The 14032-nt window shown below is 41.9% G+C and overlaps 1 protein-coding gene across 3 annotated transcripts in view; it reads left to right on the top strand.

Annotated features, from left to right (window-relative positions):
* VSTM4 (V-set and transmembrane domain containing 4) overlaps positions 1 to 14032 on the top strand; it is a 452074-nt gene that overhangs the window by 420240 nt on the left and 17802 nt on the right. For all 3 annotated transcript variants that reach the window (XM_062606825.1, XM_062606826.1, XM_062606827.1), the window contains exons 3-5: positions 75 to 473; positions 8422 to 8490; positions 10043 to 10150. In XM_062606825.1, the coding sequence (XP_062462809.1) occupies positions 75 to 473; positions 8422 to 8490; positions 10043 to 10150 (576 nt within the window). The remainder of the gene's footprint in view (positions 1 to 74; positions 474 to 8421; positions 8491 to 10042; positions 10151 to 14032) is intronic.

Below are 14032 nucleotides of genomic sequence, written 5' to 3'. Positions count from 1 at the left end.
GTGGGCTTGCACACTGGGACAGATGCTGTTGTGCCAGCATGGAGGGCTCTCACCATCTTTTATCTCCTTTGCAGATGTTTGTGGGGCTTTAAATGTGACAGTCTCTCCAGGACCAACAGTGCGATACTCTGAGGGAGATAATGCTACCCTCTACTGCCACATTTCTCAAAAGAGAAAGACAGACAATTTGCTGGCTGTGCGGTGGGTCTTTGCTGCGTCACCTACTCAGGAGTATCTGATGATCAAAATGACAAAGTTTGGGTCTGTCCAGTATTATGGAAATTATACTCATCATTTCCACAAACAAAGACTTCATCTTCTTAAAGAGAAACATGGAACTATGTACAAATTTCTAATTCTAAGTCTCCAGCAAACAGATCAAGGACATTACATATGCAAAGTCCAGGAAATTGGCAAACACAGGAATAAATGGACAGCATGGTCAAATGGCACAGCAGCTACTGAAATAAGAGGTGAGAGACTACTGATTTCAATTTTATTATTTTTCTTGTCCCATGAGGCCTTTTAAAATTTTCTTACAAGTTCATCCATAAGATATTTGAAGTTAGGTTATTTTTAAGTGTTGTAAGAGGATATGAGAAGAAAACCTAATGCTCAACTTCTTTACTTACACATTACAATTTAAGCATTATTCAACCCATAATAAAATGCAAAGAAGTGAGAAGGCTGATTGAGAGATTTGTAGAAGATAGTCTATTTCCTTTGCCTTTTACCAGAATAGCAGTAATTAAAATTCCTTTGCATTCAACTACAGGTTTGTGGTGGGTTGACCTTGGCTGGATTCTGGCTGCACACTCTTTTGCTCCTCTCCTCAGCAGGACAGGGAGAGGAGAAAATGAGATGAAAACACCCTTGTACGTCATGATAAAGGCAGTTTAATGAAGTAAAAGCAAAGGTCATGTGCAGAAGCAAAAGAAAACAAAAAAATTGTATTTTACTTCCCATCAGCAGGTGATGTCCAGCCACTTCCCGGGAAGCAGGGCTTCAATCGGTGTGGTGGTTGCTCCAGAAGACAAACACTGTGATAGTGAATGCCATTCCCCCTCCTCCTTTTTTTTAGCCTTTGTTGCTCAGCGGATTCCACACGGTATGGAATATCACTTTGGTTGGTTTGGATCAGCTGTCTTAGCTATGTCCCCTCCCAAGATCTTGCCCATCCTCATCCTACTAGTGAGGGGGCAATGTTGGAGAGACAGCCTTGATGTTTTATGAGCACTGATCAGCAGTGGCAAAATACTGGTGTGTTATCAACACCTTGTTAGCTAGCAATACAAAGTACAGCACTATGAGGGTTGCTGTGGAGAAAATGAACTCCACCTCAGTCAGACCCAATACAAGGTCTCTACAACTTTGCTAGTGGGAATAAATGAAGGCCATTATTATTATTTAAATACAAAGAAAGAGAAACAGAGAGAAATTAACTTATTTTCTGAAGAATGTGAGTGGGTCAGACAGAAATAGAACCATTATATTTTAGATTTGTGTTTGGCATCTCTCTTGGTGTTTTCATTGCTTTCAGTTCTAGTCCAGCAGCACTTGGCAAGTAACATTTCTAGTATCACTTTTTTACTTTTGTTTATACTACTTATAGCCACAAAGCACAGCTAGAAAAGCAGTGAATGCCTGATGACATTGAACTTCAGATAAAGAAATGACCAGCAACAAGTGTGGGTTTAAACCAAGTTGAAAACAAGCTTCCTCTTTGGGATGGGTTATCTCAAATCTATAACACCACCACACCTACACATTCAGAGATGTACGAAACTGGACATAGAGAATAGACGCCTTTGAAGAAGTGGTTGAGCTCAGCAGTTGTACTGTTAGGGCTAGCTGGCAAACTAGTCCCCTGATTGTGGCTTTATAAACAGAAAAGCTGGCTTACCACAGGGTCAGCTGTAAAGATATTGCCAAAAATCAAGGTTGAGTGCTTGGTCCATGGGTCTGGAATTTCAAGAAGCTCATCCAGCAATCACAGAAAAACTAGTAGGAGGAAACTGTATTTCACAAACTTTCTGCCGTTCCTGTTCATGCTAAATTTGTTGCTGTGTTTAGAATCCAAAAGGTTGTTCCTGCAGCTGGAAAACCCTAATCCTACTTATCTATGTTGTGTTTTGGTGAAAATGGCCCTAGCTTTCCTCTGAAACCAGTTTTGGTCGGAGGGAACTCTATTGACTACAGGCCTTTTCAAGATGGGTTTGAACATGTTTATGTAGTCTTAATCTAAATCATATTCCCTCAATGCCAGCTTCACAAGTGTCATTCAGGTTTTTTGTATTATTTTTGGATTACAAACACAGCAGGGAGAGAAATGTGACAGTAAAAAATAATATTTTTGAGTGTATTATCTCCGATGGGTAGCTTTCGGGTACCACAAACTTTCACTTTGATCTATCAGAAGTTTGAGAGCAAAGATGTGAAAAATACAATATAACAAGAGATAAAAAGCAGCTTCATGTTGACCAGAAATGTTTAAAAATGCCTTGAGGAATCATGGCATTAACATAATTTAATTAGCTGATTATTACTAGCAACGATGAAAGATACTAATGATCCAAAGCTGAAGTTCTGTTTGGATTAGTAGCAAAGATGATGGATCCTTTTTAAGCAACAGCAAGAAAATCCTAGTCTAAACTATTTTGTCTTATTGGGCATGCAAAACTTGTCTGGAAAACCTCCATGACATTCATTTTGGATTTCCTCTGCTTCCTGACTGTAGACAGTCAGAAATATAAATAACAACAAAGCAGGACCCAAGTCCAAATGGGAACCCAAGCCCTTTACCTGTCTCCACCAGGGAAATGCCTATCCCTTCAACACCCAGACCCCCAGCCACGCTTCTTTTGCACAGAAGATTACAGAACCAGGACTTAAAAGAAAACTCCACCAAAGTACATTAGGCTCCTAAATAAAAATCACCAGGGCAATCAGTACCATGGGTCAGAAATGTAATCCTGCAGCCAAATGCCATCTGTAATCCATAACCTGATCTCCTGAAGAAACCAAAGCCTACATGATCACACTATCAACTAGTCTGCACCATTCTGAATCCATGGGCTGATTTTTGAGAGGACAGTCTTAAAGATATTAAGGTTGTACAAGTAATGTGAAATTGTCTGGGGGGAGGGGGGAGGGAGAGAAGATCCGTATGAACTTCCTCACTGAAGGAAAGCTGTAAGAAGTAAAAAAGGTAATTATTGCTCTTGAGCTGCCATCTTTCTGTCCAGTGACCTTCCACATCGTAATCAGTAACTGGGGCTCCTGAACATAGCGCAGGGTTCATTAGCTTCACAGCTCAAAGAACAGTTTCTTTGATTTTTGTTGCTGTTTTCACTCTTCTGTTTTTAAACAGGGAAGAGTAAAAACACTAGAGTGAAAACATCTCCTGAACTCAGTCATCTTAATCTCTGGAGGGCATTAAGTTTTATAAGCACTGACCCCATGTTGAGTGGCTGGAGCCAAGGCACAGCGGTTAGTCTTGTAACCACACAGGGACATGAAATGAAACTTTACTGCATGCATGATTTAGCCCTACAGACTTCAGGCATAGTTTGTCTCATGCTCAGCAGCTGTTCTTCCCTGTTGTTCCTGCACTTGGCTAGGAACTGGCTCTTCTCCTCCTCTCCCGATCTCTTCTTTCATTCCTGTAGATTTGACTGAAAGGGGAGATTCAGACACTGGCAACCAGGAGGTCTGATCATCCCAACTGCCTCAGCCTCCCACCTTTGGGAAGGGGCAAAGCTGATGACTGGTGTGGGGAAGGGAAGCCAAGGCTCTCATCTCAGCCTACAAAGAACAGGTGGTTCAAATGCTGTGTCAGGGGAGGAGGAGAAGCTGAAAGTAGCTACCAAATGTGGCCACTTTCAACAGTGCCTTGAATGGATGGTCAAGGCTGAAGCTTGCAAGCCTACAAGCAAGGCTAGGAGGCCATTGTTCAATCCCAGAGTCTTCCAGAGGATAGACTAAGCTTTTTTTCCAGTGCTTTGAAGAAGAATTTCTGAGGGTAACTTGAGGGAAGGGAAGGCCAGGTCTGATGTGAAGAGACAGAGAGAACCAGTGAAGGAGGAGAGTGCTGTTTCAAGTTGCACCAGACCAGGTAGCTGTCTCCACGAGCAGTACACTAAAACATGCAATGGATAACAAGTAATGTGTTTCTTGCATGAAGAACCTGCAAAATAGACCAGTAGATGTGCCCAAAGGGTGCAGAATAATAAGCAGGCTTACAGGAAAAAAATAAAAAAGAGAGAAAATCAGATGGACAAGTTTTTAGATTTTTTCTATGATAATGTCATTTCATGGGGCAGGTCAGCAGTTTAAAGAGTGTTCTCATTCACTGAATGATGGACTTTCTTAAATGCCTATAGGGAAACATGGATTTGTCAGGAGTGTTTGGAAGGGGAAGGACATGCTCCAGCATGGATGGCAGAAGAAAAAGCAATATAAAATATCATGAGATCACGTGTCATACCCCTCCTCACAAAAAAACATTCTGCATCTTTCTTTGCTGCTCAGGCTATTAACTAAACATAGAAATCTCTCATTTTTCTTCATAGTCAAAGTGTGAGTCCAGATCAATTTAGTTACTGCAAAGAAGGGAAACTGTAAATTTTCAGTCTACCCCCTAAAGACCATTCCTTCCCCCCCTCCCAATTTTTAGTATGATTTATGAATACAAAATCAGGGTGGGTATTGGAGACTCAGAAACACAGAAAGGTTTGGGTTGGAAAGGACCTTAAAAACCATCTAGTTCCAAGCCCCTGCCACAGGCAGGGACACCTTCCGCTACACCAAGTTGCTCATGATTTCATCTTTCCCACACTGGTCAGCTGTACTGCTTCTCAATGCTTCAAACATGACCCAAACCAGAGCCAGAATCCTGAGACAAGGAAGGAAGTCAGGCCCACCTGTAGACTAAACACAGAAACAATAAGCCCTGTGGGGATCTGAGGCAGACATCATCACCACCCCAGCCCCCCAAGAAGGAGTATTTATTCTAATTCTACATCCAGATTGAAGATACTAAAAGACATCTGAAAAATGACATATCTTTAAATGCCATAGCAACTGTTTTACTGCTAAAAGCCTCTTTACTGCAAACAAAGGACCTCCTTAGCTAACATTCTGTTAATGCACTGTGAGTGTACAGGACTTGCTACACATGGGAGGGAAGGCAACTCTTTCCAGAGTGGTGATAAAGTCTCCAATTTCCCCAATGGTAGCACTTGGGCTTTTCAAGGAAATTTTCTTCCAAACACATTTTGTATTTTATATTATGATTGGTTACAGTTTTTATTGCAAAGGGATTTACTTATATTACAGTTAGATCCAGGATGAAACAAAAGGAGCAATACAAATTGCCTGAAGCATTTTGATACTAAAATTGTACTGCTTGTGCTTTATCAAATAAGGGAACAGTGTTCACACACATTATGGTTGCCGTCTTGTCTAATATTTTGTTCCAGTTAATGCGTCCACAGTTATGCCCAAGTTCAAAATAGTATCTTTACATTAAAGCACCAGATAAATTTCTTACAACCTTGCGTATCATATGGATGCAGAAACAGCATTTATATCCCTGTTCTTATTCACACAGAAAGAGGGGGTGACTGTGCTAGACAGATTTCCAGAGGGAATGGAAAAGGGTCATTTGGCTTCTTCAGAATCTTGAAGTAGAAAAAACCTGTAGCAGTTCAGTACATAGCCTTTGTCATCCACCTAGCACAGCACTGTACAAAGCAAAATGCTTTACCAGACTGTAGTGTGGTCTATAATATATTCCACTATTAACTTATTCAGATGTTACTTGGTAGTAAGTTTGCAGGTGTGAATTTATGCAGGCCATTAAGAAGTTGCAAATACACTTTTTTTTTTGCAATACATAAATTTATACAGATACACATATCAGACTTGTGGAAAAACAATTAAGTTACAGGTGATAGCTTCTAAATGTGCAACGATGGCAGCTAAAAGTTTAGCTACATACCTGGCTTCTCCTTCAGGGCAGAATCATAGAATGTTTACGGTTGGAAAGGACCTTAAGATCATCCAGTTCCAACCCCCCTGCCATGGACAGGGACACCTCACACTAGACCATCTCGCCCAAGGCTCTGTCCAACCTGGCCTTGAACCCTGCCAGGGATGGAGCATTCACCACTTCTTTGGGCAACCCATTCCAGTGCCTCAGCACTCTCACAGTGAAGGACTTCCTCCGTTATATCTAACCTGAACTTCCCCTGTTTAAGTTGAAACACATTACTTCTTGTCCTATCGCTACAGTTCCTGATGAAGAATCGCTCTCTGGGATTCTTGCATGTCCCCTTCAGATATTGGAAGGCTGCTATGAATACGTTTCTTCAGAAAAGGAGCCTCATATGATGGGGATGGACTCTTTACAGTCTTCTGTTCATGGACTCACATGTCAGCTACAGCAACTCTGTAGTATTTTCAGAAGGCCCAGCTGAAATTTGAACTGTTGGTTTGTCCTTTTCTGTGTAGTGAACACAAGATATCAAGTAGGATTTTTAAAAAGGTTATTGTTAAATCTTAGCAGTAAACCCAAGAGAAATCCACGTCCTGATGTTGCCAAGAAGTGTCTTCTACTCCAGCCATGCAACATCTCCCTTCTAAGTTAAGGTCAAATTTTTCCCCTTCCCACATCTTCTTCTCAAAGGCATCTGTCCTTTTCCTGAACTTGTGTGGTTAATGTTAGTCTAAAACCAAGTTACTGATCTTTATTACAGCAAAAAATACACCAGAAAACACGTATATTTGAGGAAAAAAAAACATCAGAAAGATGGTTCTCCCACTGCCTTTCTATCAGAAAACTCAAAATAGTGAGTAGTCTGTTCATAACAATATGCAGCACCTTCAAACTATCATTTACAGTTTACTAATCCCTCAAGCCCATTATGCAATGTACTGCACATTTCTTAAGAAGAGCAATACATGCTCCAAATGGTTTACAATTCAAGAGAAGACACTACAAGTAGGAGGACAAATGCAGAAAATCAGGCAGTCCAATTACAATCCTACTGGCATGGATAACATAAACAAATAGAGATGATAGCAACAGTCTGTCTTGTTGGGAAGTTCATGTGTCAGAGTTTCCCACAGAACAGTGTCTGAGTTATACTAAATGTTAGTTGCATGTGGCATTTTCTAATGGTAAAAGTGTTGGAAGATACAGGAAGGCAAGATTTTTTTTTATTTCCAAGAATTAACAAAAGCCTTTTTTTTCCCAGCGCAGTTATTCTAAAACACTTGCCAAAAATCTACATGTGTGATACTTTCTTGTAATAAATTAGTAGATATGCTAATATTCAGGATGAGCTTCCCATCACAACTGAACAGAAGATTTCATTAGTCCCTAAAGCAGTTCCATATCCATTGAGTTAGCTCCACACCTTACATCTCTATGGAGCACACCTTAATGGATTACTTTTCCAGTAGGATACTTGTTCTGTAATGCTTTGCCATGTGAAAATCTCTTGGATGTTCAGTCTTCACTGGCAATATGGAGGACAACATTAGACTCTTATTGCATTGCAGTGGTTGCTAGCAGAAGAAAAAATCATGGATTAACATGACAGACATCATCTAATCTCATGTCATCAAGAAAAGTCAGCATTCTTAAACAGTCTGGCTGGGGTGAGCAGAGAACGTTTTGAACAGTGATCCAGCAGTCGGACCATTTGTATTCTAGTGCTAGGTTGTACAGCTGTTATGATATCGACATCCATCCATTTGCTGTCTGTAGAGCTCTGTAGTCTGTTCCTCCTTCTGAAACAGAGAGAATTCAGTGCAAACTCTGCAGCTGTTTTCTCTCTTCACTGGGTTAGAACATAGTGATTCAGTCAGCTCTTTTCCTAAGCTGTAAAGGTGAGCTGGTACAACTTGTGGTCATGCAGTCTTTCTGGCTAACTTAGAACACAGAGCCGGAATAACTACAGAACCAGCTGCATACATAATGGCAGGTTTTTCCCTCTGATACTCAGACTCCCACAAAGCCAGACCTTACAAGAACATGCCATCTTATTCTAAGGGCTAGGCTCTTCTAAAGTGCATTTCTATTCTCTTGCTGTTCTTCACTGAATTTAACTTTCTATTGAAGAGCCACACATTGCATGTATAAATGGGTAAGATGACAACAGGGAGGCAATATCAAGCAATGAAGCCCTCATGGGGGTGCTAAGCCAGATGAGATCTACTGGAAGACATTTTTATAACACTGTTTTAGAACTGAAGTGTTTCATTGGAAGGTAAATGTCCTGTGAGGTAAAACAAGATCATGGTGTACTGAAGTCTACGGCAGAACTACATTTACTTCAAGAGGTCCCAACTTTTTCTGCCATACAATTTCAGTTCTTGTCATGGATTTTTTTTTATTTTTTATTTTTTTTCCAGTGATTTCGTCAAAACCTGCTGATGATCCCACTTTCAAGAAAAAACATGAAGCTTGGAAGTTTTTCGAAGGTAAAGATGCGTCTGTAACAGCTACTGGTTCTATACAAGATGTTAATTTAGTTCAGTGCTACAGGACAAATAAAATCCCTCAATCAGGATCAATTTTGCTAGTTCCTGTGCAAACTCAGGCCTTGCCTGAGAAAGCATCCCACAAGGTACAGGGGGTGATGGAGAAAAGAGAACGGAAGGTCCAGTTTCAGTTTCTCATATATTCTCATATATATTCAGTTTCTCATACATTTGTGATGGTCAATGGGAAAATAACCTATGCCTGGCTAATCACACAACACAAATGCAAACCTTTATTCGGGAAGGTGCTGAGCATGCCTGAAGAGGCACTGAGCACACTATGCTCCTGCTAGCCTTAGAAACTGTTTACTAAACATGCTCTGCACTACAAGAGAAACTTAAAGCTCCCTTGATTTTCAAGGCAAGCAGTATTTTCTGTCCAGGCGACTGAAATCCAGAATTTGCACACAGTTGGGATTCCCTTCTCCTCCTCCCACCCCAATCTGGAACATCAGCAAAGCACCAGCACAGCATTTGCAGCCACTGCACTGCCTGCCAGGCAGGATTGCTTGCTTGCAGGATGGTCTTGATTCTATGGGCAGCCTTGCTGTTTAAACCACAATTTACAAACTATATTGTTGTACTGTGTAGGGGGAGCAAAGCACAGAACTGCAGGTCAGGGGTCTAGTTCCAGCAACGCTATTTTCTACAAGAACACTTGACCTTTGAGGCTTAGTTTCCTCTTTGTGAAGCAGGAAAGAAGCCAGTAAAGCTCCCTTAGGACATTTCAAGGCATTAATGGGTAGAGCATCCTTAAAGTACTCTACTTAGAGTTCTAATAAAAGCAGAAATAAGTCATTAAAGATTTCTTCTCCTTCTGACAAAATACTCCATCTTGATCTGCCATGGTACCACTCCTGTCAGCTCCACTGGGAATGTGTTACAGCACCCAAATGAAAGCCATAAAGGGAGACTGAGGCTGTAGATTGAAAAAGAAAAAAGAATACACAAAAGTTTCAAGCTAGTGCTGCCACCAGAAGAAGCAATGGCAGACTTCCTTCTTCTTCCTCAGCCACTCAGTACTCTCCCCACTGGCACTTTTCCTGTTGCGTTTGCTTGTTGGGTTTTTTGGTTTGTTTGTTTGCTTTAAAAAGTACAGCTGTTTTAACTGGGAAATAATCCAGCTGAGTTCCTTTTAGTTTTTTGTTGGTGTACAAAACAAACCAAAACCAACACAAACCCAACCAACCATCAAACAAACAAAAAAGGGAAAGAAAATAAAAGGAAAAAAGCTCCGCCAAGTCAGCACTTCTTTCCTCCCTCATGAAAGCCCTCTTACTTTACTTTAAGCACACCTCTTTGCATTTATGGAAACACCAACCAAATTTTAAACTGAGCAGGATACTATATGAAAGTCTCAGGAGACTCAAATTACTTTGAACAGTTACACTAAATCTTTTGAGCCTATTTAGATATTGTAGGTGTAACTTCTATCCTGTAAGCATGAAGCATACAGCTGCAACTGTGACTGACATCTATGCTTGGCTTTCAGATCTGTACGTGTATGCAGTGTTTGTGTGTTCAATAGGAATTATCAGCGTCCTCCTTTTTACATTTGTCATTCTCTGTCAGTCACTTCTGAACAGGAGGAGGTCCACAGGTGAGTGAAATGTCATTCTTGCTGTCTTCAAGGCCTTTACCAAAGAGGTAGAGGGGGTAGAAATAGAATGCAGGAAAAGCAGGAAAGCAGGAACTCCTTGCCTTGATTTTAATAAAAACAACAACAAAAACTTCGTAGAAAAAAAAAATGTTTCTGCCAGCAAAAGTAGAACAAAGGTATTTTAAATTTGCATTGGGCTTTTAAAAACTTTCAGCTTTGCATAAACATAGATTGAAGGTTGTTGGAACTCCTTTCAAGGAAGACAAAGTGCTGTATCATTAAATTGCATTCTGATCAGACCTAGCTAACATTTTTCATGAGTGACATTTCTGCAGATATTTAGAGGGGTTTCAAAGCAGTCTTATTCTGTCCTGTTTTATTCTCCTTTCCAGACTAGCTGGCAATATTCTTGGAAATATGGATGGTTGTTACTAGCCCTCCCTCTTTTGTAACATTCTTTGAAACTAAAGCATCTTTTCATTAGTTGGATCTGATTTTTCTTAATAATCTTTCAAGATCAAGGATTACTGTTTCATTATTTTCTTCCTCAGAGAGAGCTTCTCAAAGAGGCTACATGAAAGCAGCCCTGTTATAACCAAAGTGCTATTTCAGATCTGTGGACTAACAGGTGCAAGCTCTACTTTCATTTTGATTTAAGAGTGGTTTATTTGGAGACCTCACACAAGCTGTGGCATTGAGATACCAGCATACTTAGCAGCCACCATGACAGAGGAGAGCGTAAGGACCATCTCTGCACAGAAACTTTCAAAAAGAGTTAGTGGTTTGTCCTGTTAATGACAGGAGAGAATCATGACTTCACTGCTTCTTCAGCACCACACATATACCAAGAAGGAATGAGTGACTCAGATACACAGGGCAGAAGACATGCAATCAAAAAATAGATGTATACAAAGAAGTCCTTGCCTGACCACAAACACATTTCAGGCTGTGGCTCCGTCTTCCCGGTAGTGCGCTCAGTAGAGTAAATGATTCTAACTGAATCCAACAGCTCTGCTTGACAAGAGGAAGGAGCAAGATCAACGTTATTCTCCCTGGTTTTGAGCCAAGGGAGTACCCACACTTAAGTACGTTGGTCATGGTGAGTCACCCTGAAGCTCCAAGCAGTAGACATGCTGATGTAGACATGCTGATGTACCCTGTTTTTTTCTTGGGCAAACATTGGGCTAGACTTCGTCTCTGTTTTTGCTGATTTACATTACTGTAAGCATAGAAGCAACTTGGAGAAGAGGTCTCTTTACATTGAACCAATACCAGTTAAATATAGAACTAATATACAATATAATACAGAATAAGCATATACAACAGAGAAAAAGTAATTTCTTCTGAGCTGCTGGATCCTTTCTTCACTACTTTAATATCTGAATAACTGCAGGCTTCACCAAATTTTTATTTAGATTTTGAACATTTTCCAATAAGCACTGGCAACATTAAACTTATGGATTCAATGGAAATATGACAGAATAAAGCTTAGCAGACAGGTACTCAGGATACAATGATAAGATTTTCATGCAAGTCTGTCAGCCAGGACCACCTGATCAGAGTATTTTCCATAATCACATTAATTGCCTCAGCATCCAGTCAGGCATCAGGGAATTAAAATTTCTGAAGCAGCAGTGGAAGAAGCAGCAGTGACAGACACAGTCTCCACCAGCCCCATATTGCTTTTTCTCCCCACAGCCTCTGGGCCAGGTTAGCACGCTCAGCCCTGAGCTTCTGCCCCAGGGAGCAGCAGTTCCTGGAAGGTGCTGTTTCCACTCTGACGTATGGGCATAGGGCACAAAGAGCTCCCTGCTCTCTCAAAACTCCTCTACATCCTCTAGAAACGCCTTACAGGGGTTAGGGTCTGACCATATGATACTCCCCTGCCAGCCAACAGCAGTACTCTCTCATTCAGACTGTTAGAATAAAGCATCACTCCTCAAAAAGTGTTATCTTACTTCCTCTCCATCCTCAGCACTCTGTATGCCCATCCTGGGATGGACTAGGCAGATGCTAGTATTTATGTGAAAAGAGCCTGCAGTGAAATCATGAAGTCCGTCCTTCCCTGAGAAAAGGAGAAAAGACAGGAACAGCAATGCAATTCTCCCTCTGCATCACCCCAAACCTCCAGGCAGGCTACAGGCACAGCTGCCTTCCACTTCAGTGAGGTTTTTGCCACATCACCCCTCTGAGGCCCCTCAAGAAATGCCTGGCTCTGTTCTTGAGACCAGGTCAGGGGCCCACGACAATGAAAACTATCTTCTTACCTCACCTTGCTGGGCAGATTTCCATCAGGGCTTCTCCCTGAACCTCTTCAGTCACCCCACCCCTGTCACAGAGACATCAACAGCCCCTTCAGCTCTCCTGACACTCCAACTTCCTCTCCCCAGTTCCTCAGCCCTAACACCACAAAGAGGATGAACTGCCCTGCCCTAGCACTGTGTATAGGGAGTGGAGGCAGACACACAAGTAAGGGGAGAAGAGGGAGGGAAAACCCTGCCCAGCCCTCTACAAGAACAGCCCAGCCTGGGATAAAGAGCAACTCATAAGCAAACTAAAAGCTGAGATTTGCAATAGAGGAAGCTGGAAATAATCCCTCCGGAGTGTCTGTCTGTGAAACCTGAGCAGATTCTGGCTCACCTCAGGGCTCTGACATGAGAAGGGTAATACTGAACTCAGTTCCTCACCAAAGGAAGTTGCTGGGTTTGACTGGATTGGCAATGCAGCTAGGGCTGGCTCACGGCACAGGTTAGCTATGGGATTCTGTGGGAAGCAGCAGTGGTTGCAGCTGGCAGCTCCTTTGTGGTTATGTAGAAGCCTATGCCCATTTATTACAGGAGTGGTTGCTCTTCCCAATCCCTGGTTCAAAGGCTTGGAGTATTTAGTGCAGGGCAAAACAAAATAATACATACCTAGACATGCTCAATAGAAGCATGTCAACAGTGTGCATGAGCATCCCCTTACTCCTGAAGGGTCAGACCTACCCCTCTGCTGTATATCTTTAAAAGGCCAGCCAGACAGATGGAAGCACTGCCAGATAGAAGCTAGCTTAGACTTGGTCTCTGTGTTAGCCCCAGTTCCTAGTGCTCTCAGCTCCCTTTCCTTAGAACTAAAATACACCCCCTAGGAGGTTCTTTAGAATGGAAGAATCGAGGTAAGACGAAATATGAAAACTTTCCTGTAGAGAGGGGCATGATCATGTAGTGCACTATTGTCTGGTCTCCATGGCCTTTTAAAGAATGGAGAACATAAAGGGAGAGTGGTGTCTATGTTGTATCCAACTTCGTATCATGGCCAGGGATGCACCCTCATTTCCTTCCAAGAAATAAGTTGGCAGTAGGTTGACCAGAAGAGCCAGAGCCTCTCCTGCCTTTATGTCTCTGCATGCTGCACAGCTTGGGCAGAGCACAAAAGCCACTAAGCTACAAAGAACATCTTAATAACCGTGGCTCCTGAGCGGCTGCAGTGGGGGGAGCTGCCCTTACTCAGGACTACTGAGTCAAAGGAATGTGTAGCAGAAGGATTTATATAGCTCACGCACACAGCTGTTATGGACAGGATAGTGGCTGGACTGGACCTCTGATCTGATTCCAGGAGGCAATCCCTTTATGCCTGAGGCCACAGTCTAGCTTGCATTAGGAACAGTAGTGGCTCCTGTGGGTGAATGGTTTATTTCAGGCTTCTGGAAATAAATAGAGGCACCACAAGGGAAATAAAAGTCTTCAAAGTAAAATTACTGGCCTGCTGTGCTTGTCCTTACCAAGCTGTCTTTTGGCTGGGCTGACCACTGGAATGTGTGTTGCCCAGCACTTCCACAGCAGATTTTTGCTGTTGTTTGATACATTCCTCTTTCCCAAGCCTATGTGTTTTAGTCAGTTTTTA

The sequence above is a fragment of the Pezoporus occidentalis genome, unplaced genomic scaffold (assembly GCF_034315485.1).
Source record: "Pezoporus occidentalis ecotype Australia unplaced genomic scaffold, CSIRO_AGI_Poc_V1 ctg98, whole genome shotgun sequence".
Taxonomy (NCBI): domain Eukaryota; kingdom Metazoa; phylum Chordata; class Aves; order Psittaciformes; family Psittacidae; genus Pezoporus; species Pezoporus occidentalis.
Note: the sequence above shows the minus strand (reverse complement) of the source record. Positions and strands in the feature narration are given on the sequence as shown.